This window comes from Falco cherrug, chromosome 1 (assembly GCF_023634085.1).
Source record: "Falco cherrug isolate bFalChe1 chromosome 1, bFalChe1.pri, whole genome shotgun sequence".
Taxonomy (NCBI): Eukaryota; Metazoa; Chordata; class Aves; order Falconiformes; family Falconidae; genus Falco; species Falco cherrug.
The window spans coordinates 99,440,880-99,462,739 of record NC_073697.1 but is presented as its reverse complement, the minus strand read 5'-3'; the positions used below and the strand labels follow the sequence as shown (position 1 = coordinate 99,462,739).

Sequence of the window (21,860 nt, the reverse complement as noted above, 5' to 3'; positions counted from 1 at the left end):
AGACAGACATCGAGCACATGCTGACACTCCCACCACCTGCTAGAAAAAGGAAAAGCAATTTCCAATCATCATTTTTAAAGGAACACTCCAGTCCGCCACCAAAAGAGGAGGAAGTTCTCGATGACCCCTCGCTTCCACAGGGGACGCTGAGGACAGCTGCTGTAGGTTAGTCACACTTGGACAGAGAATGCGGATTTATACGTGACCTCTTTGCTTCTCCGGAGCAGGCTAGAGGAACAGTCTAGCAACCAGGTGGGTGCCCGGACAGAGAGCAGCGTGCTAACGCATTCCTTCCCAACACCCTCCTAGACCAAGAGACTGAAGTACTGAGAGAACTCATGCTTTAATAGACACTGAAATCACAAAGAAAGAAGGCCAAATGCCTTAGCAATTTCAATAAAAATATGAAAATCTTTTTACATGGTAAATTTCATAATATAAAAAGTTTAATGCTGTCTGGAAACAGAGTTTTAATTTACAAAGAAAGTCCGTATAGGCCAAACATGGCTAACACTGCATACAAGGAGAGCAAGTGCTAAAGGGCTGCTGCTTGGAAGAGTCTTTGCTGACAGTCCTCTCTCAGTTACCATCTTCAACGCTCTTTTGAAGGAGTTCTGCAACCAAGGGGCCAAGTTTTCCACACACATTTTGCAGCCTTTCTGGACAGCACGGCAATGCAACAAACCCGAAACTGCTCAAACCCATTATTACCATCTCGCCTGAAACTACCAGTGTTTCTTAACAGATTCACAAAGATTTCTGTGCACCTGGATCTGTTCTGCAACTTGAAAGAGATGTTCACAGAACGAGCCTGACTTAATGAAAGGAAATATGGCCTAGAGTGATATATGTGGGTGAAGCACCCCTTCAATGCTTTTTCCTTGTTTAAGTATGGTACAATTAAAAAGAAGGAAAATAGTACCAGGCCAGAGCACAGGCTAACCAACACAATCAAATTAAACAGGATTTTGATCAGAGAGATTGTTTACTGTTCCCATTTAGCTGAAGCTAAAGACAATAAAAAAAAAAAATAAAATCTGTAATCCCACACAGTAAAACGTACTGGGCAAAACCAAACTAAAATACATTCTATGGCCTTGGGGAATGGTTGAATGTGGCAGGTTTAATGTGAAAATGGATAATACCTAGTTCTTATTGCTCACTGTATTAAGCAGTGTTGTCACTTGTACCATGCACAAATACAACAACGACAAATGCATTTAAACTCCACAGAAGGAATTCTAATATCAAACGGAGAACATGTTATTTTCATTTCCTGAATTTCTCCACATATTGGGCAAACCTGATAAAACTCTTTTTTTTTTCCTCACAAAGGGGTTGTTTCTCATTCAGGGGGTGGAGGAGTGAGGCACAAGGTGTGTGAAGTGTCTCCCAGCCATGAGTAAGCATGCATCTTCATGGCTTTCATTAAGCCAATGGAAGTGCCCTGTGTCAAGTCAATGGAAACACATTTCCCAAAGGACTTGTTCTAGTGACACTCACCTTCCATATTTATACAACACCAATTTCCCAAATACTGAACTTCCTCTACATCTGAACCCTTCCCTGTTTCTAATGCTCCCCCCTTAAAAAAACAACAGAAGAATCCCCCCCACCCCCCCCACCCCCCTTGCCCCAGCCCCGATCTAGCTCTTTCTGAAAACTTTAAGCCAGTATGAAACTTGCTGGCAGCATGAAAATGGGTTGTACCAAAATGGCAATATGTAATTTCTACAGATTAAAAGATCCTTTAGTTATGGAAGTACACTACAAGTAAAGAGGCTTATTTCTGGCATGTTATGCAGCACTACAGGGAGTATTTGCTGTTGCTATAAACAAAAAGCTGCCCACTTCCATCCTGGATGTTCCTGGGATGTCGTTTTGAAACAGTTATGCTGGTTAGAAACAGAGTAGGTCACATGAAGTCTCTCAGCAGTCCTGTGACCGCAGCAAGCTGCACTGTCAGCAGTATCACCATCTACATGACGGGTAGACGCTGTACTGACTCATTTTGGCCCACTATTCCGATTTTTCCTGCCAAATGAGGAGAAGATGGTATCTAGCACCAAACCATCACAGAAAGATGTAATGTATAAATAACTTGCATCATATGAGTTGAGCAGATTTACTCAACTCTTTCGCTACATTGCTTAATACGAGTAGATGAATCACTACTCTTTTTGTGTTTCTGCACTGAAACTGTTGTGATCATCCGTCCCTTGTGAGTTGACTGTAACAACACAGCCCTATATTCTTTGCCTTTAGTACTTGTTTTAAGCTCTTGCAATGGCAAAAAGGAAAACATTCTCCCAAAACCAGTGGATTCTAGAATATACTCAAAGCAAGCACTTGATATATGCACCAAGAGTAAGCTGAGCCTAAGTAATTTTATATCCCGGTATCAGAACTGAATCCTCTGTCCTGCTATCATGCTTTTCCTCCAAGATCCCTAAGAAAATCACAAATTATCAGATCCGTATTTTCAAGAAGAGCATCCAGACATGGTAAGTGCAACAATTACCTGCATCAGCAATGTGCCCCTCATACATTTACAGAGCTGACTGCACTCACCGCTCAGGTAGTCAGTTGCAAGACTGGAAGTTGACTTAAGATCCAGCTAAAACTCAGGGCCTAATTAATTAAGCCTCACTACACCTCTGTGAGGTAGGTAGGTAAATATTACTATCCCCATTTAGATAGAAAGGGAAGACGAGGCACAGAGAGGTGAAGTGATTAGCCTTCAGTCGCTCAGCGAATTTTGGGAGTGCAGAATAGAAACCAAAAGCCTTGGTGATCCAGTGCTCCGACTTCATAGCACATGGCCTTGCTTGGACCTAAGTGTGCAGTGTGGCCAAGTTAATGCTACCACACGCCCACAGTTTTCAGTGCATGTAAATTATCATTTTGATTCTGATTACATCACTGCATTCAACAGCCGCTTAAAAGAAATAACCTCCACTTGATCCATAACACCTAAACGCCACCTAGCCTAGGAAAGCTTACTTTACACATCCCCCCTGGGGTGCTCTTGGTTCTCTTTTCTCCACGGATCAGAGGGCACACAGGTTCTGCATACAGCCACTCTGCTTGCTGCCTCATGTACGGGCTCTGACTGCACTGACATCTGCTTAGACTGGTATACTCGCTCCAAAAGAAACTTGCCTCCACAGCAGGGAAAAGTATTGCAGGCCTGCCCGCGACGAGCTGTGTGGAATGATTTAGCAGGATCAGTGAAGGGTTTATTTGGTCGGGTGATTTCTAAATCACATATACTGATGTCACATTCCTGCCTGCTGTGGAACTGTAAAACAACGTTCTGAGCTTCAGTGTCTGTAACCCTCTCCTGTGCATGCTTAGCAGACAGAAGACACCTGTGCTGCACAAACACTTGGCAAGACGAAAATTTCACCTTCACAACGCTGTGTGCCAGAAAGATCAGAGCATTCAATAAAACCAGAGCTTGTCTGTCTGACACACGCTTGCTACCTCATGCTGAGGCTCCCCTTGCTCATTATGCCCCAAACATGCTTTTTGAGCTGACCAACCAGCAAAATATCACCTGAAAGGCTTCCCTCCAGGAAAGAGTTACCCGAGAAGCAGGTTTTAGAATGGGGCACCTCTGTCCTCTAGTCTTTGTTTCACCAGCCTCTAAATGATGCAAGAGAACTGCCAGTATCATGCTGCTATGGAGTTTTACTGCCAGCGATTTCTTGTGTTTGGCTAACTTGGCAGAGGTATCTAGAGGTACGCTATCTCGTCCTCTCTGTCAGCCTTTGCAAGCAATCAAATAAATGGCTTGTACTTCTCCAGGCAGAAACCTGTGCATACTTCCTTTGTGGTATACACGTGAAAGTCTGCCTGCTCTCACCTCCCTCTCCAATCCCTGATATGTACGATTTCTGTATAAAAAGCCAGCTGGAAAACCTCCCGTTAGGTTAAGAAATACAAGTAGGTGGCTGAAAAGCTGGTATTTATGAACAGACAACTAGATTCATTGGACCTGTTGCTGCAAATACTGAGCGCTACGTAGAACCTGTTACCAAGTGAGTCTGGCCAAGGTCCTGAAAATGGAAACTAAACCCCATCTGTGTAAGGCCCGTGTTCCTACGCAGTGACAGACAGGGCCAATCTGTCACATCCCTGTGCGTTGCCAACTGTGGGTACGACTACGGCTTCTCAGATAATGGTTCTGTACTGATAAAGGCAAGTGGGCAGAAGCAAATACTTAAACATGACTGTAAGTCATCAGCTGGTACGCAAGACATTTCAACATTTGGAGGAAGGAAAAAATCTTCCCGGTGACAAAAATTTATAACCGTTCCCAGATGGCAGCCTCAAGGGGCGTGTGGTTCCTGGAGCGCTACTGGAGGGCGGAGAATGAGTTGATGTCACTGCATTTGTAGTTTCAGGGCGCCTGTGTCCATTGGGAGGGTTCTTTTGTGGAGAAGCAAGGTGCTGCTCAATAGACAGGTCCTTTAGTTCCAGCTTATCTGCACTTTCTTCTTTGCTGTGCCGCGGAGATAAATTGAGCAAGCTGAGGACATCTTTCTTAGAAGTCATTGTTCCAGGAGCTCCTCGGAGTATCTTTATCGGGCCAGTGGAGTGATGGGGAGTGCTCTGCCAGAACATCTTTAGGTTGTGAATTGCTTGCACTTTTTCATCAATGGCAGCCATTTTTAATTTGTCTATGTCTGGGGCATCAGCTGGACTTGAGCGAGCAGAACCAGCTGAGGAGTAAGAAAGAGCAGGAGATGGAGTGCTGCCACCAGGAGACTGATGCCCTGAGCTTGGGGAGATATTTCTGGGTGATTTAGAAATATGAGCGCTGTAGGGAGAGCTGGGGTACTTGAGTTTGAAGTGAGGCTGCTCAGTTAAGGACCCATGTGAATCACAACTTGGAGATGGCTGCCCGCTGTACTGGCCTGTGCCTTCTTTGTTTGACATCTCCGATGTCGTAGGGCTATTATAGCCAGAACTCACTTTCTGAAGGGACGAACTCCTTGTTGGAGGCTTTGGTTTCATTGCAAGAGGCGAAGACTGATTCTTCTGACTAGAGCTGACTGGGCGACTGAATGCACTGGTCTCGGAAGATCTGAACGCAGACACACCTGCCGGGGTGGAAGCCCCATCGTCTGAACTGTTGCTCTTGTTTATTTGGCTGCTGCTTCTCTGAAGACGTTCAACAGCAATGAGGTGACTCTGAGTTTCCTCTAGAATTTTTTGGGCCAACTCTTGCGGATCAAGCTTTGGATTACTGTCCTCCTGGGATTTGACAGTGCTGTCCGTCTCAGTGCTAGACTGGTCAGATTCCCCAGTATCAGAACTTGCAAGCTTCCCAACTTTTTGGAAAGGTGAATTTGGACTGGGAATAAGAGTCATTTTAACAGGAGAATTTGGGGTACTCATGCTCCCTTTGGAGTTGGCAGACTCTTTAATGCCTCCAGCCTGACCAGTTTTGGGTTGTTTGTGATCAGGGGAAAATCTTGGTTTTACATTTTCTTGGTAACTGGCCAAAGGCTCATTGCTTATTATAGAAAAACCTTCATACTCTTCCTCATCTTTGCTGGCTACAGTGCTGGTCTGTGGTGACAACTGGCTCTGCACTGCAGACCTATGTGGATAGATGTTCTTGGGCCTCTCATAGTCCTGGCGTCCTCTGTGCCCCACACCATCTGGCATGCTCTCTGGCTTGGAAACAAAACTCATGGAAGAAGCAATGGAGCTCAGGCTATACACAGAAATGGCATCTGACGCAATGCTGTCTGGACAAGTAGGAGAGAATGGAGGGTTTTGATACTGGGGTAACGGGTTGGAAATAGACTGAGCAGAAGCCAGTGACTCTAGCGATGAGGAACTGTCCAGGCTAAGGCGCTTAGGCAGCTCTGTAGAATCTAAAAAAGAAAAAAAAAAAAAAAGTACAAACATGCCCCCAGATACACAGTAAAATCAAACAAAACCAGGTAATGTTCTATCAGAATCAAGAGGAAAGGCTACAAAACATGCACTCAGACCCTATACTACTTCAAAAACCCCAACTACTATTTAGGTGAGAAAAAAAATGCGCACAACCCAGGAAATGCACAGGCAGGAACCTCAGTCCAGACATCGTAGATGAAACTTGTCAATTTGCTATCATTTTATATCTCAAAAACAAGAGAGAGTTACACATCTTCCAGTTGCTGGACTCTATTCCCACTTTTGGCCATAGCCAAGTCTTAATGTTTGTTTCCCATATAAAAATAACATTTGCTGCACCTGTTGTACGATGTATGGTCTGTATGACACGTGTGTGATGATGTATGTATGATCTCTGCAAAAGGTAAGAGTGCAAGATTTCAATAGAAGCCATTCTAATCAAATCATCAGATGATACAGGAGCAGAAAGTACTGGAAGTAGCTTTACCAAAAAGTGCCAGCAAGGATTGCAGAGCAAAGTGCATGGTCCTCCTATTAGCTTGTTTCCCAGTTTTCAGAATCACCTCCTCTTGGCCAACTTCACAAAGGTCGAAACCTGTAGTGGAATATGGAGAGAAAATGACACCTCAAAGAAAGATCCCATGTCTTAAACAAGCATGGCCCCATCTACAACACAAATGGAAAAAAGAGAAATGAGATCCTGCGGTGTCCTGGAGTGATGGCTCTTCACCTACAATGTACGGTTCTGCTGGTTTGTTTTCATTACTATTTAGCATGGCTTCTCCAGCAGGTATCGGGACCTTCATGGTGCTGGACTGTGAGCACGTACACAGAAACAACTCACTCCTGTCCAAACTGACAGACAAAACGCACTAGTCAGTAGTTTTTTAGTTGCAAATTCCTTGGCATTGTCACAGAATGATATACTAACCACATCTCAGGGAACGGTGTCCCACATGCCCCTACCATTCATCATTAATTCAAAGGTTTCTCACAGAAATGGGTCTGAAGAAGGGCACAGACCTTGGGATTCAGCAAATGAGGGCTGGGCTGCAGGAGGCATGACTGTGTGTGAGAAGATGCCTGGCTTTTAACAGCCCCTCCAGCAGTCTTCTTGAATGTTTGGAGTTTTTTTCCAGCGTTGCCTCTTCCCTGCAATGCCTTTTAATTAATTCTAAGCAAGGTCCAAGCTAGAATAAAATTTAGTTTGGTATTTATTTCTCATCTGTCTTTTCCACAGGATATAGACCCTGGTACATACTATCACCCTGGTATGTCCTACGGGTCTCCCTCTCAAAGGAATGACTGGTCAACTTCAGGTAGAAGGCCAGAAGTAAACTCAAAAGTATGTATTACAAACAAGAGGGGAACAGGATCCTGAAATAAAAACCGGGGTTAAACCAACTTCACAGTACCAAGCTGCTATCAACCCTGAAATCCATGTTCTGCTGACTGAGGAGGTGTTTTGGTGGATGAGACAAAAAGGCACCTTCGCACGGGCTTCCGAGCGAGCCAGAGCTCCGTGCGTGTGAGCCGGCAGAGATGTACTGAGCTGTCAGGGGTCACATCCAGAGATGCAAAGACCAAAGAGTACCCAGACAAACAAATCTAAAGCTGTGAGTCTCGTCACTACTTCAAGACACCGTACAAGACACTAGTAATAGTTTTAGAAAGACAAGGGAAGGAAGTGTTTTCCTACCTAGAGCTGCCAGAAACTCATGGCAGCCAGGCAGCCTCCAGAGTTGGACACTGATGGAAACCTGGATTGGTGCTGAGGAGAAATCTTGCTCCTTCTCGCCTGCCTGAAGTTGAACCAGGACTTGATGCAGCTGAAGATAACAACACAAACATTAGCCACTTCTTACAAATCACATCACTGCTTTCCCAACAGTCACAGCTAAGGAAACTCACTGCAAACTTTCCCAGTACACCCATTTATTCATCTGCTGCTCCGGAACGGAACAGTGAGATGAAAAGGTCTGGGCAGAGGGACAGTCCAGGGACAGCAGCAGTGGACAAACCTGAGCAGCAGCAAAAGGTAAGGACAGAACAGGGGTGAGGGTTGGGGGTGTGGGCCAGTGGAAACTGAGCAAGAAGGAAGCACAGCAGGAACATCTGTGAAGTGACAGAAAAGGAAAGAGATACTTTGGGGCTGCTCACAGAAATATACTAAAGCCCATTCCGTGACTGAGCCGTACGCCCTATGCAAATCCCAAGAAACTCATTCTCAGCATTTAACTGGGCAGAACAAGTCATATGAAACCACAGAAGACTTTCCTAATACCTCCGTGGCCTCCAGGAAAGAAGTTTCTCAACTGTGCCCAAGGGACGGGAGTAGCAAAGTAGAGAAAAAATGTGTTTATGAAGATCTGACACAAATTAAGGTGCCAGGATCCCATGTATTCAAAAACATAGCCAGGGCAGGAAGGATGGAAAGCCATTAATCAGGGCCCAGCTAACCTCAGGACCACCCATCTCTCACAACCCACAAAAGCTTACACAGTCTTTTTTCCACAGTAGCACTACGGAGCAAATTTCAGGCCTGAAAGCGGGTTGAAGACACTACACGGCACAGGGAAATGGGTCTGCAGTGACCAAGGCATTTTATCCTGCACAGCAGTGTCATTCCCCAGTGCATGTAATACTCACCATTCCCACCATATTTTTAACAGCCTTCGGGCAGCAGATAACAAGAAAGGAAAAGAGAAGGAGAAAAGAAAGAAAGAACACAGGTTATTCTGTGCTACAAAATGCCTGTGATCGGGAACCCTGCAGTGACACATCCACATGCAAACCAGCATCCTGACTGCAACGGTGCTCAATCCAGAGAAAGAAGGGAGCAATGGACACGGCCTGAGCTGTGAACCAGGAGTCCCACGGCGTGGGAACAGGCGGCTGGAATCTGGGAGTGCCCGGCTCATTACAATCAACTCAGACACTCGGCAGGCAGATACTCAGGCCAACCCACGTTCCCTCAGAAGGCTGAGAATAAAACAAGCCCTTCTCTTGTCTTCTCTGGGATGCATTATCGGCACGTAATGCAGTCAGCAATCCCTAACTTTTCCTTGCACATGTAGTAGTACTGATGTTCTCTCTTCTGTGGTTCCTGCTTTCTGGTTTGCACTGAAAATCAGCACTTGCTATCCGGAGCAAAAGATCAGGCTCCCTGCCTCACAGCTTCACTGAAGCCAAGTGCCAAGAGCACCTGCTCCCTTACGATGCCTACCACTCATATGGAAAAAACAGCTGGCAACACCCGCTGACTGAACTGTCAGTCTTTACACTTCAGGTTTGAACAAAGTCTTCTCTGCTTTGGGACAGGCAGGGCTCTAGCTGCTCACCAACTGACCTGCTGAGAGGAAGGAGGGGAAAAAAGCAAGTAACCACAGAGGAAGGGCGAGCTAAGCTGAAAACCCCTAACTTGTAACTGGATAGACTCTTGTGCAAAAGGGAATTCTGGGGTGTGGGCTATAGAAGAACATATGCAAAACCAATGCAAAATCCCTGACAATATTTATTGCAAGGGGCAGCTGAGGAAATGGCGAGTGCATCTTCTGTCAGTTGTGTACAGCCATCTGAATGTTCTTCCTTGGGTGATTTAACTGTCTGAGACAAGAAGACAATTGCGAAGTAATCTCATAGACCCTGTAAACACATTCCCATCTATCCCACGCTGTCTTGTGCTCATCCCCAGGCCCTTCATCCCCAGGCCTCCCTCTGGTGGCAATGAGGGAAAAAATAATCCTGCTATTCAACCACAGGAGTCTCGGGCCCTGAGAAGAGCCAAGGCAAGAAAGCAAAATGCCATAAAGGACAAGCCATTAGAGATATCTCATGTGCTACTGTAGATCATCACAAGAAACCCTTTCCTTGGAGCATACTCGGCCTAGTGGATTGACAAAGCAGGCTTCTTAGTGGGTAACAGCAAAGCTGGGGCTCTTATTTTGCATTTTGTGCAGAGACTCTACACGACAGAACACAGGGGAGCCCACTGAAGCTATGCAGAGATAATCCCAGCTACCCACCACGGTACTTCCCTAGAACACCTTTGCATGGGGAAAGGGGAGAAGAAAGTGAGCAATATGCCCATTCACTACGTGCAGCATGTTCATTTACTAAAGCAGGCAAATGACCAAGATAAACCTCAGTTTATCAGGACAGTAAGAAGCAGGTAATGGAAAGGCAGCTGGGCTGATGGCACAGAGAAAGCTTAGGTTAGGCCAGGCATGCTAGAAAGACTAGGGAGGGAGAGGAACGTGAAGGAGATTGGGGCGAGCAGGGAGGAGTCCCATAGCCATAGCCTTCCTCTTAAAGACCGTGAATCCTTTCAGCAGAGCTATGAGCACGCACACCAGGAAAAGCACAGGCTCAGCAAGTTTTCTGAGAGACCTTGCATTGTCCAAAGTCAGCTATACCCTGGGACTTTGGTAATCACAGCGGACAAAGACCAGCCAACATGGGCCCTACGTAGGATGGCGAAAAGCAATTAGTGGTTCTGCCACCCATTTCCCGTACTTTGCTTCCCCCTCACTGCAGCAGGCATCGCGTTCTCACTTCTGTCACTGAACAGGGAGACCCAAGGCCATGCAGCCCAGTACCATACCTGCATTTTTCTCTTCTGGACACACACTTTCATTTACACAAAGAGGCAAGCTTTAGAATTTCAACCCTAAAGCTTCCTAGCAAGCGCTGGGTTGATAAACCAGGGCATAAATCATTCTGCACACTTCTGAATTTACTGACCTGGGAAGAACCATTTGGAAACTGGTACTGGAGGAAAACCTCCCAACTCACCCTGTTGATAAGCTGTTCTCCTGTTTCTGAAGCTGTGATAAGCTTACAAAGTGCCTGAAGTGCAGGGTTAGGCAAACCTGAAAAACAGCAGCAGAAACATGGATTGTTCAGTATCTGTTTCTTGACTGCTAGAAAGGCAACAACCTGAACAGAATACAAACTTGCCTCATTCCTAAAACCTCTCCCCCACAGCACTGAACAGTTCTGGAAGCAGCAGCAACTCCCAGAAAGCAAAAGGTTTTGCCGCTTTGCAGGTAATTTCAGGTAATTATACCTTCGCTGGCTGAGAGCTGGGAGAAAGGAACAGTCACATCAAGCTGCTCAGGTATTAGACCCAGTAGTAAGTGATTCCCCTCTATGACAAGATTTTCAGTAAATATTTACTTTTACAACTTCTACCCTGTTAAATACTTGTATTTCATTGATGTAAAACATCACCAGTTTACAGGCTTGCATCAAAGAAGGGCAGGGAAAGGCAGATGCCTGCTTGGACAGAGCCGGTGGCTGAGCTGCCCCTTACCTAGGAGGGACTGTATGGTGGTGCTGCACTGCTGCAGCCGGTCCCCGGGGTCGGAGGTTGGGAAGAACACCGCTGCTGGGAGGCCACTGGCTGGAGGGTCCAGCCGAAATCCTACTGCAGTAAGTAGTGCCTGCCAGCCTGGAATGCCACCGACTTTATTCTCCACGCTTTGTTGGGAGGTATACATGGAGTTGTGCTGCCCATTCTGGATGCGCTGCAATGATTTTTCCACCTTTAGGGAAAATAATAACGTTAGCTCATTTTAGAAGAGATTTTTACTGACTGCCTCTTTTTACACAGTGAAGAGACGGGAACGGCAGGTTGAGCGACAGCAAACCCAGCGCTGAATCTGGCCTGTCTCACACAGAAGGATGTTAGCGTCCTTGGAAACAGAGGCTCTAGTAATTCGGCACTCACAGCTGCAAAATCACTGCAACGAGTGCCAGTATGCTCTGAGATGCTGGGGAAAGCAATACCACAGGAAAATAAGTGCCACTTTGTTTGTGACAGTTTCCTATAAGCCTGGCAGCTGCCTTTCTCCCCAAAATATGACTCAGGTTCAGGTTCCAGTCTCTCACGTACACTGCTTATTACCAGGCAACAGTTTGCAGCTACATGAGAAGTAACAAGATGTGTGTCCACAAAACCCAGCAACTGGGATGACTAGCAATATTCACAGGTTTTCCTGATGCTATGGATACTCCACGTTCCTGTGGGACCACAGAAAACACACGGGAAAGGAAAGTATTAAAAGTCAGGAGATTATTCTAGTCGCCTGGCAGTTTGGCATCAGTCCTGCGGCTCCCCACAACAGGCTACTGGCACGTACGGGGACCACAGCGCCTCTTACCTTCCACGTACGCAAAGAGACAGCAGTCACTGTGCTCTGCATTTCCATGACTGCGATGTTCCTGGCTGTTTTCTTGTAGGAACAATGAACCCCAACGATTATCTCAGTTTTAAAGCAGAGACCCAATTCAACAGCACATGCAAACCAGATGGTTTTGCATCTGGTACATTTATATACATGTTTTTTGTTTTTTTTTAAATATATATATTTTATATTTGCAGGATTTTGCACAATACAATGAAAGACTTCACTTCTTGCCTCTTTTTGCTCTGGACACTTCATCAGGTGTCCCAACAGTCTTCTTATACTGACCCACAGTTTTCACATGGTATGGTGAGGTAAGGGAGAAGGGTTGAAAGTATATATTATGTAATATATATATATAAATATACATAAATATATACAACACACTATATATAATTATATATAATAATGTGTATACTTATTATATATAATAAGTACATATTCTTATTATATAGGATATAACACATCAGAGTGTTTCTCTTCCCATTCATCACTTACAGATGCACACCCACAGGTAACATTATCTCACAGTTACAATGGCCCTCCGGGTGCCTGCTGGGTGTGGTAGCGTTTCCTTGATCTTACCAGATGTAGCAGGACACGCAGAGCATCTCGTGCCCTTTCAGGGTGCTGCAGAATCTCAGTCAGGGCCTGTCCTACTAGTGAAGAGGGGCTGTTCAGCTTCATATCACTCCCAATAAGCATGAAGCCTGCAGGTTTCAGAATAAGAGACAGTCAATCTCCTTCTGTTATGGAAAATGTTCAAAACAGCAGCAATATCCTCTCCCCTCTCAGACTAACGGAATGATGGTTTACTGCACCCTGCAGAGTGAGTCTTTTCCCAGAGCAGCTGCCCAGTCCCATAGACTGAACTTCCAGAAAGCTTCTAGATGCTTCTTACTGTCTTCCTCTATTAAATCAATAGTATTTTCCTGTTCAAGCAAGTGGAAAAAACACTGTATTGCAGCTAAACTTGTCCTAGCATGCGCCAGGTCTCCCTTACAGCAGTGGAAATCAATAGATGCTCGCAGAAACAGAACTCAAAACTGAGAGCTTTCCCTGTCTCAGTGAGAAACCTGTCTTGGCTTATGCACCATCTAAATACTAGATTCTCCAGATGGCAGCCCAAGGAGCCCTGCCTGCCCCTTCTCCAACACTGCGGAGAGGTACGCGGCTGCCCATCCTCGCCCTGGTTCTCCATCTGAGACTCACCGTCAAGAATCAAAGATGGAAGTCAGGGACTGTGTGTCACATACTACGGAAGGCGCAGTACTAAGGCAGCTTGAGCAGCTGGAAGCCTCTGCTTGGTGGTGATGCCACACACCCATGGCCATGCGCATTCTGTTTTGCCTAGGAAGCAGTGACTTTTTTTTATTTTATTTTAATGCCCTTGCCTTTTGAGACAGAAAAATCTTGGAAGGAAAATAAAATACAAACTGAACTGTGGACTGTAACCTAAACTCAGCATCCACCTGGTATTGTCTGAATCACGTTCTAACGCTGGACTCTGCATGCCTGAGATCGCTCTGTCAGACTAACTCCAAGTGTTCACATTAACAAGCTCTGGTGAGTTTCGCACTCCTCCAGCTACACAGAGTTTACATCAGAACCATACTCACAGCACCTTCCTGATCTAAAAACCATGGTACTGCTGCCTGTGCAAAAAAGAAAAAAAGCCATTTGGGGAATGCCTGCAGTTTTCAAAAACCAGGACTTGTGCCAGGGAAAAAAAAAAAGCAGGTTATTTGTACATATCCCTGTAACGGCACCGTTGAACTCCAAGACTTTGCCTTTCTGAATCTCAGCTCACTCATCTAATTGAGAGGGAGCAAGCCCCAGCCCTCCATCAGGAGCTCACACTGCTGAGAAATTTCCAGTGGAAGCAAGGGAAAACTTTCTCCTGAAAGGATCAAAGGAGTAAGCCCTACAAGGTTTATGTCACAGAAATCATAGCTACTGATTGCTGCTGCAACTTCCAGAAGTCCTACTCTTGGCTCTTTGTTGAGAATTCCCCTAAATACTCAGTGAGAAGGTTCTGAATATTTGCTCCAACTAACTCCATTCCAAGTACACAGGAAACGTGACCCTACAGGTTACAAACACAGGGAAGGAGTTATTGTATTGCATGTTTTTTTCTTTCCAGTCACGAAACCATTGTGATGAAACACACTTCACCACCTTGCAATTGCTTTAAATTATATCAAATTCATAACACATTTACTATACACAATGAAATACTGATGTGTTCCATGATGCTGATATTCAGCCACACTCAGCTGAGTAACAGGGTCTGAAGCATGCGGGCTGAATTCTGGGAGAGCACAGGGCACATGCTGCTCCCAACTACCTGCTAGCACTGCTCCTTGCTTAACTCAACCAACCTGGCATTAGAACACTGCCTAGAAACCCCTCCTCATTTGCCAAAAAGCAGAATTCTTCCTACCTGCCCAGTTGGATGGATGGGAGAACTGCTTGCTGTTCTGTACAGTTTTCATCGCTTCTCCAAGGGCTGCACTGGCTTTCATCCCATTTAAGAGGGAGGAATAGAAGGCATGCACAAACATTTTGGAGGCAGCCACAGGAACAGGCCAGAGTGACACCAGGACACACTGAGCCCCAGCAGCCAGGAATGCTCTTGTCAAGCCAATAACTCCATCAGCAGTGACTTTGCTGTTGGATTCTTGGTAAGAGCCAAGAACCACTAATTTGACAGGAAGCCGCAGATCCAGGACATCAGCTGCTGTAAGCAGAAACTCCTGAAGAGGAGGGCAGTCTGAGATGCTCTCCACATCACTGGCATCATCCTGCATCCGAAGGGATTCTGGGATTGTGTAGGGGTTCCCAAAGGAACTCTTGCTGCTGGCTGGATTGCTGTCAGTATTGGGTGTCAGGACCAAAGCAGCCAGTTTCCAGGAGACATGGGTTGCAAAATGGACACATTCTGCCTGAGTGAGGGCACTCATGACCCTCTCTTTTGTTGCTGCGCTGCCAACTAAGGGCTGGCAGCCAAGTAACTCAGATACCATATATGCTTCCTCTTCTGCAGAGGGCATAGGTCCCCAGAGCCACCTGTCCATAACTGCTGAAGGGAGCTTGGGATTTCCTATGACAGCTGCCATTGAGGTAGAACTGGAGTAAGCAGGGGTATTCTTCCTTGCATGGGACTACAAAGAGAAAGAGAAAATGGTGTTCAAAGACATGTTTGTTATAGTGCTGGTAATAAAACACCCTGACTCTTTGGCTCTAACCAGAAGCCTGGTTGTCATAATTACCAAAAAAAAAAAAAAAAAAAAAAAGCTATCTGCATTTCTTTAGTTTCTTCCACCTGACTATTCCAAGGAACACTTCTGCTTGAGTCCAATCAGGATTTCTATCCCCACATCTGGGATGAACAGATAGGTAAAAACAGAAAGCAACAGACTTAGCCCAGCTCCTTTTGAGGGCTGCAGCAGAGCTAGAAACATAAAGAAGATTACAGCTCTCCATTTTATGGGAAGACTACTCGTACTCACTCACTGAGTGGTTTCTTGCAGCTGTATTTCAAGGATCAGCATCATCACTGCCGGCGGCATGGTGCTGCACGCACCTGATTACTGGGGCCTGGTACTGAACAGAAAAGCCTAATTCCCACAGCGGTAACGCTGAGAAGGTTCAGACTCTTTCGCTGTTTCAGTGACTGTTTAACCCAGCACAAGCCAAGCCACACAGCAGCACACTGCTCAGCAAAAGCAGATGTGACTTAGGGCATTCTCCCTGGGGCTTAGAAATGCTGATGCCAAACTTCAGCATGAAGACACTTCTGCATGATTTGCCTGTGGCATTTGCTTTGCCTTTAGCTTCAGTGTCATGAGATATCAGCAGCCTTCTCCACACGGAAAGCTAAAATGTAGACGAACATACCAGAAACGTGATAGGACAGACAGCTTGGCAAGGAAGCTCAATATAGATCACCAACTCCTACATTTCTGCAGTCTGCCACCTAGTTCCACACCCTAGGACATGCTACCCCTCACATGAGGACATCCAAATGATCCATTCCCCTTGTCCTTCCTGGCACACCTGGGGCTGTGTTTTTGTGCTTCAGGAACTACATCAGAATCTACTTCACAGCTGTGGTGCTTAACGTGCTCATCAGAACTGGGAGTGCCTCGGCAGGGGGGTACATTTCTGTTTCTATTCTTGTGTCTGGCATAGCAGGGCAGAGCCGCCGCTTTTCTAGCAGGTGTAAGAACCCGCACCCCACAGGAGAGGTTCTGTGAGAGAGAGGTTTTATAAGGCAATGTCAGACCTTGGAGCTGGGATTCAGTGACTGGATGGACGGCACTGCAATGAGGCTGAAGCGCTCATAGAGGTACTCGTTGGAGGAACTGCCCTTCAGGAGAGCAAAAGGAATGAGGTACAGTTCCCCCTCCAGAACCAGTATCAGCTGGCGATGGCGGCCAACAGGCCCACTGGAATGCATCAAACCCTGAAAAGAAAAGAGAGAGCATCAGTTCGGCCCTTTCACTCCAGCAGGTGCCCCAGCTTGCACTTCCCAAGCATCAGGCTCTAGTCTGACCCCACGCCAGGTTTGGAAATATCCGTATCAGAGTTATGCTCCGTGTGAGCACAGGTGCGGCGCCAGGCGAACACACGCTGGCATTGGGCAGGTCTGCACGGCCGGACTGCTGCTCCCCTGTGCACCAGCGATCCCACCGAGCCAAACGAGCCTCGAGCGCACCGACACGCTGCGACCTCGGTCATCACCCCCAGCCCCAGCAAGTGCGCTGGGACGCAGCCTCACCGCAGCACAGCAGCTCCTCCCGCTCCACCATAACGTCTCCGCGACCCCAACCACCTACGCCTTGTCAATGTTATCACCTTATCCCTTGAAAGAGAATATTCTTTCTGATACTGAATTTCAAACTAGTCATTTCCTACATAAAAGCAAAAAATCTACAGGCTGTGCCCATGATCTGCGCTTCAAGACACTTGACACTGTCATTACCCAGAGCCTCAAGCAGGGCTAAACAGAAAGTACCCTACGGGGTAGCTGGGGCACCTTATGGGCCTTGCCAAGCAGGGAGAGTAATAAATAGGGAACATGCAGCTGGGCACAAAAGTGGCAACTGCTCCTGGTCCAATCTAACTGGAGGAATTTCACTAATTTATCAAAGCATATCATAAAAATAATTAGTTAGCACCCCAGGAAAGAGTAACTTCAAAGCACTGAAATTTGCTCCTGCTTAAACACTTGCAGCACACACCAAAAAAGTCTAAAGGACTCATGCAAAACAGCAGTAAATTTCTAAGCAATTCTACACCTTTAAGCTAGCGTAGCAGCCGTAGCTTGGCATGGCAAATAAACCATTCATTAGAAGATGAAACTTTTAGCACAAGCCTGGATGAGACCAAATCCCCAACCTGACATATTTTTGCTGATAACCAGTTCAACTAGTGTTGTTCTGTTGCTGTCCAGACTGCTCGATGTTCCCAAAGGCAAGCGAACTCTTCACTGTCCACTGCAGGATGGAGACAAGGATCCAGTACGCAGGACTAGATTCTTGTCCTTAGATTCTCAATTCTTTTGAGAATTTTCATTCTGGGCTATTTTAATTGCCATCAGATGTAGCAAACATCTGTTTTGACAGGAGACGAACAGCTACTCGGGCTGCTCAGCATATTAAGACAAAACTGCCTGACTCCATTCCAAGTGGATTTCTGAACTAGCTTCCAATGCCTCCAAACATTACCTCTTCCTGATGCAAATTCTGGAGCTTTAACAGAACAGCAGTAAAGGAAGAGTATTTTTCAAACATATGGCTTACATTTCATAAATAATAACCGCCAAAACCTCTGAGGTGCTAGCTAGTTACATTATTATCTGAAGAAATAACATCCATGTTCATCATTCTGTTATTTATCAAACATTGCTCCCTTTAACATCTGTGCTTTAGAGCACGCTTATTTCAGTCAAGTCCCCATTTAAGTCAGGGAAAGAATAATATTCCTTCTTTCACTGCCAGCAGTGAACTACTACTATGAAACGTCTAACAGGAACGCAGACTTGTGAAACGAGAGGGATGCAGGAGTAACGTCAGAAAATCTTGAAGCGTGGACATGTCAAACAACCAGACAGTGCAACAGAAAAGAAAGGGATTTTGTGAATTTTGAGGGTGAGTATTACTACTTGTGTGAAGCTTTATATAGAGAGCTCAGACAAATGCACCCTGGTCCTAACACACAACTCTTCCCCTCCGCCTTGCTCAGGGTCTGTCTGGAGCAGACTTCCAGACTGCACTGTGATGCACTGACAGCTGACAATTAATTTGAGACACACTGACCCCATCTCACTAGCAATCAAAGAATAACAGGAATTTGCAGTCAGTCTCAAGCTTTAGTTCTCAGGCAGCAGCAAAGATGAATGAACATCGCTAAAGAAACAGAAAAATCAGTCTGGCGTTCTCCTCCAAAGGGAGTCTGGGGCGAGTCAGAAGTACCAGAAAACAGGTCAGCTATGAGGGAGAACGTCAAACAGTAGAAGGTTGAAGAGAGACAGCAAGATGCTTTTAAAGGCTTCTTGCCATTTGAAGTGGGAACAAAACTGCTGAACGATAAGAAAATTTTCATTTAAAAGGAGTTAAAAATAGTTGCCGACCTCTTGCTGTTTCTCGTGTCCTCCTTACAGCTCTGGAGCTCACCCTGCCCCACAGACCGCAGAGATGCCAGGCAGCTGCTGACACACAGCAGGCTGGGGAGCCGTCCTGCCCGCCACCTCCGCTCCAGCCTGACATGCTGCCTACCAGCCCAGCAGCCTCGAGGGAGGCGTCCCTGGCATCGCTGCCTGGGGTGAACCAGGCGGCTGCACTTACCCGCCTCCCTTTCAGCCCTGCCTCCTTCTGCAGAGCCCAAGCTGACAAGCAGCAGCTTCCCACCAGGGCAGTTGTTGCTTTCCAGAAATGCTTTTGGAGTTTTTTTGGTTGTTTTGTTTGTTTTATTAATATATAATCCATTTTACTTACTGCTTCAGGAGCTTTAGCTGTCAGCAACACAATCAGAGAGCATCTAAGCCATAGTGACATGTGCCTAGCAGAATTTTTAGTTTGTATGTAAAACCCCTAGAGTTTTATTTTTTTTTCCTCGTGAGGTCTCTGTGTGCATTGCAGAAACAGAAATAAAACTATAAGGATAATTTGTGTTTCATTATGTCTCCAAGAATTAATTCTATGGTGCGTTCTACAAAAAAAACCCTCTTCAACAAGAAAAAGGAGACAAGCATGAACTTGCCGAGCACAGAACACGTGCTCTACTTCACAGCAACAATACCGGCTACACTGGTGATTTGTCACGAAGGTGAGAAAGGCGCTGGTCCACCCCTTGTGGGGCACGTGGCTGTGCAGGGTTAGGCTGGCTGACAGCTGCTGGCTTGGATGGGTCCCTCGCAGCTCGTGTAGCTGTAATTGGGAGTCTCCTTATCTTGGGATTGCCAAACCACACACAAACCTGAACTGCAACTTCTTAGAAAGCAGCTAGTAAGGACCCTGTAACAGCCAATTCTGCACTCTGAAAGCCCTGCCAAGCCCCACCGTACCCTGCTGGTGCCAAATTCGGGCCCCCGACACCCAAACCGACCAAGCAGTGCCCAGCCACAGTGTGTCCTCACCAGGAAGGAGAAGCAGCCTCCTGGGGTTCCCCACGAGGATTTTCTCCCAGCCTGTCTTACCTATTCACACTAGGGGCAGGCAGGCATCTAAGTCCCAGGTGAAGCTTTCTCAAGAATGTTGCAGAAGATGGAACAGAAAAGCCTTAAGCAGGGCTGATCTCGCCCTGCAGAGAGGACAGACGTGCCACCTCTGTAGCAGAAGGCCCCGCTCCAAGATGCACGGCGTGACCGCGGGATGGCAGGCTGACAGAGCTAACAAAAGCTCAGGCTCACACAGGTTATGCCTCCACAGCGGAGGTGACTTCTGCAGACAAGATTAAAGTGTCCAAACAGCCTTTAAAGTAACCCAGGGTAGAGCTGGTTTACCCTCTCACATGACAGAAACATGACATTTTGATTTGTTCGTTCAGCTGGATACAAACTGAGAAAAGACTAATTCTTGACTCAGCAACTTTACCTCCTCAAGCTAGGGATACGGTGCGACAGAGACAGGACTTGTTAATCTATCCTGCCACTGCTCCGTGAGACTGGAACCTGCCCCTGGCCTCCTGCATGGCCTGGCAGAACGCCGTGCCACGCAGCTCCCCTTGGCTTCTGCATTCGCCCCATGACCCACCGACACGGGACCCTGCTGGCAGGTGCACACCGCTGCAGCACTGCCGGGTCCCGAATGGCCCGAGTGCCAGGACAGTGGCAGCGAACCAAGCAGGCTGCCGAGCGCCTGACCAGCCCCAGCAGCAGCTCCCACCCACTGCTGCTGGCACCCACCAGGAAACGTCCACCTCCGTGCAAAAGCACCAAGCCCTGGGATGAAGAGGGAGCAAGGTCCAGCTTGCCTGGCTGTGGCTGGCTGCCAGCGTGGCACTGCAGGGCAGTGGGAGGCGCAGGGTAGGGCAGTGGGAGGCGCAGGGTGGGCCAGCGGTGCTGCCAGGCTCCCAGTACTGCTTCTTCCGTCCCCTGACCCAGACAAGAGCTCTGTCCGTAGACTGAGCTGCTGAGTTTGCCAATTAGCATCAGTGAACTAAGAATATGCTTCCTGCTTAGGTTCATCAAAAGCGTCATTACTGTGGCAGCTCACTGGAAGTGGTATCAACCACAGCATCCCTTGTGTCCACTTCCCAACACACCCAGCCTCACCATCTGGAAAGACCAAGTGAAAACCACCACGCTTCAGACACAGTCCCCAAGCTGCCTGTTCTTGCTTTCCCACACTGACAGAGGATTTTGTACGTGAATCTCTACATTTGTCCATGCCAAAGGCTTACTCCTTCCATAGGTCCTATCAGCAAGTCGTAGAGCGCACGGAGTGGGGGTTTGGTGAAGGATGTCTGCCTCCTTGGAAGAGATGATGTTCCATCCTTAACAGGAGACATGGTACTGCTGAACAGACTGGTCATGCTCTGACAGCTCCTGTGGGCAAAAGGCAAGTGAGAGGTTACTTGCAGAAACCTGAGGTCAACTACAGGTTGCCCTGACTTCGTAACACTGACCAACACGCCAGTTCCTGTCCATCCAGAGGACTCTCTTCTGTAACAGGCTTCACGGCAGGGCTTTACTCTCCCATTCAGCTTCACACCACAATGAACAATAACACTAATGGCAGGCTGAACCAGCTGCAAACAGCACACTAATTGCTACGGAGTTTCTCTACAAACTCAAGTGCCTGAAGTGCTGTTCACAGTTGTTACTCATACGTATCTATAGCAGGCAAACGGAGACGCATTAAGTATTGACTATAATCACAGGAAGACGTGTACTGGGGTTTTATACCAACTAATCTAGCATAGTACCAAAAGAAACTATGACAACAGGCAAACAACAAGACATGAAAGTTACGCTTGTGCTTGCTGCCACTCCTCTGAACGGCTCCATGAAGTCAGATGCGAGAGCTGACCTGGAGCCCCTTTCTGATAACCCCTCCAGACAGAGCTCTGCACGTGCTCTTCTGGCATCACCAGCCCCAAACACCGTCATGCTGAGGAGACCGAGATGGCATGGCTACAAAAAGTTACTGCCCTGCTGAGGAAATGATGTTGCCCCATTCCAGTCTCACTAATCCAGCAGCTGCGCTCCCCAGAAACATTATCCTTGGCTTGGTGCCATGAACAACCATT

The 21,860-nt window shown here is 46.8% G+C and overlaps 1 protein-coding gene across 4 annotated transcripts in view; it reads right to left on the bottom strand.

Moving 5' to 3' along the window:
- Positions 1-324: 324 nt before the first annotated feature.
- The window catches only part of TTC28 (tetratricopeptide repeat domain 28), a 191,512-nt gene continuing 169,976 nt past the window's right edge, over positions 325-21,860 (bottom strand). For 3 of the 4 annotated variants that reach the window (XM_055711377.1, XM_055711391.1, XM_055711402.1), the window contains 10 exons: positions 21,012-21,156; positions 16,393-16,572; positions 14,548-15,268; positions 12,690-12,814; positions 11,231-11,462; positions 10,711-10,787; positions 8,566-8,589; positions 7,616-7,745; positions 6,404-6,511; positions 325-5,891 (listed from right to left, as the gene is read on the bottom strand). In XM_055711377.1, coding sequence (XP_055567352.1) covers positions 4,267-5,891; positions 6,404-6,511; positions 7,616-7,745; positions 8,566-8,589; positions 10,711-10,787; positions 11,231-11,462; positions 12,690-12,814; positions 14,548-15,268; positions 16,393-16,572; positions 21,012-21,156 — 3,367 coding nt within the window. In that variant the 3' untranslated portion in view covers positions 325-4,266. The remainder of the gene's footprint in view (positions 5,892-6,403; positions 6,512-7,615; positions 7,746-8,565; positions 8,590-10,710; positions 10,788-11,230; positions 11,463-12,689; positions 12,815-14,547; positions 15,269-16,392; positions 16,573-21,011; positions 21,157-21,860) is intronic. The other variant, XM_055711387.1, reaches the window with a different exon arrangement.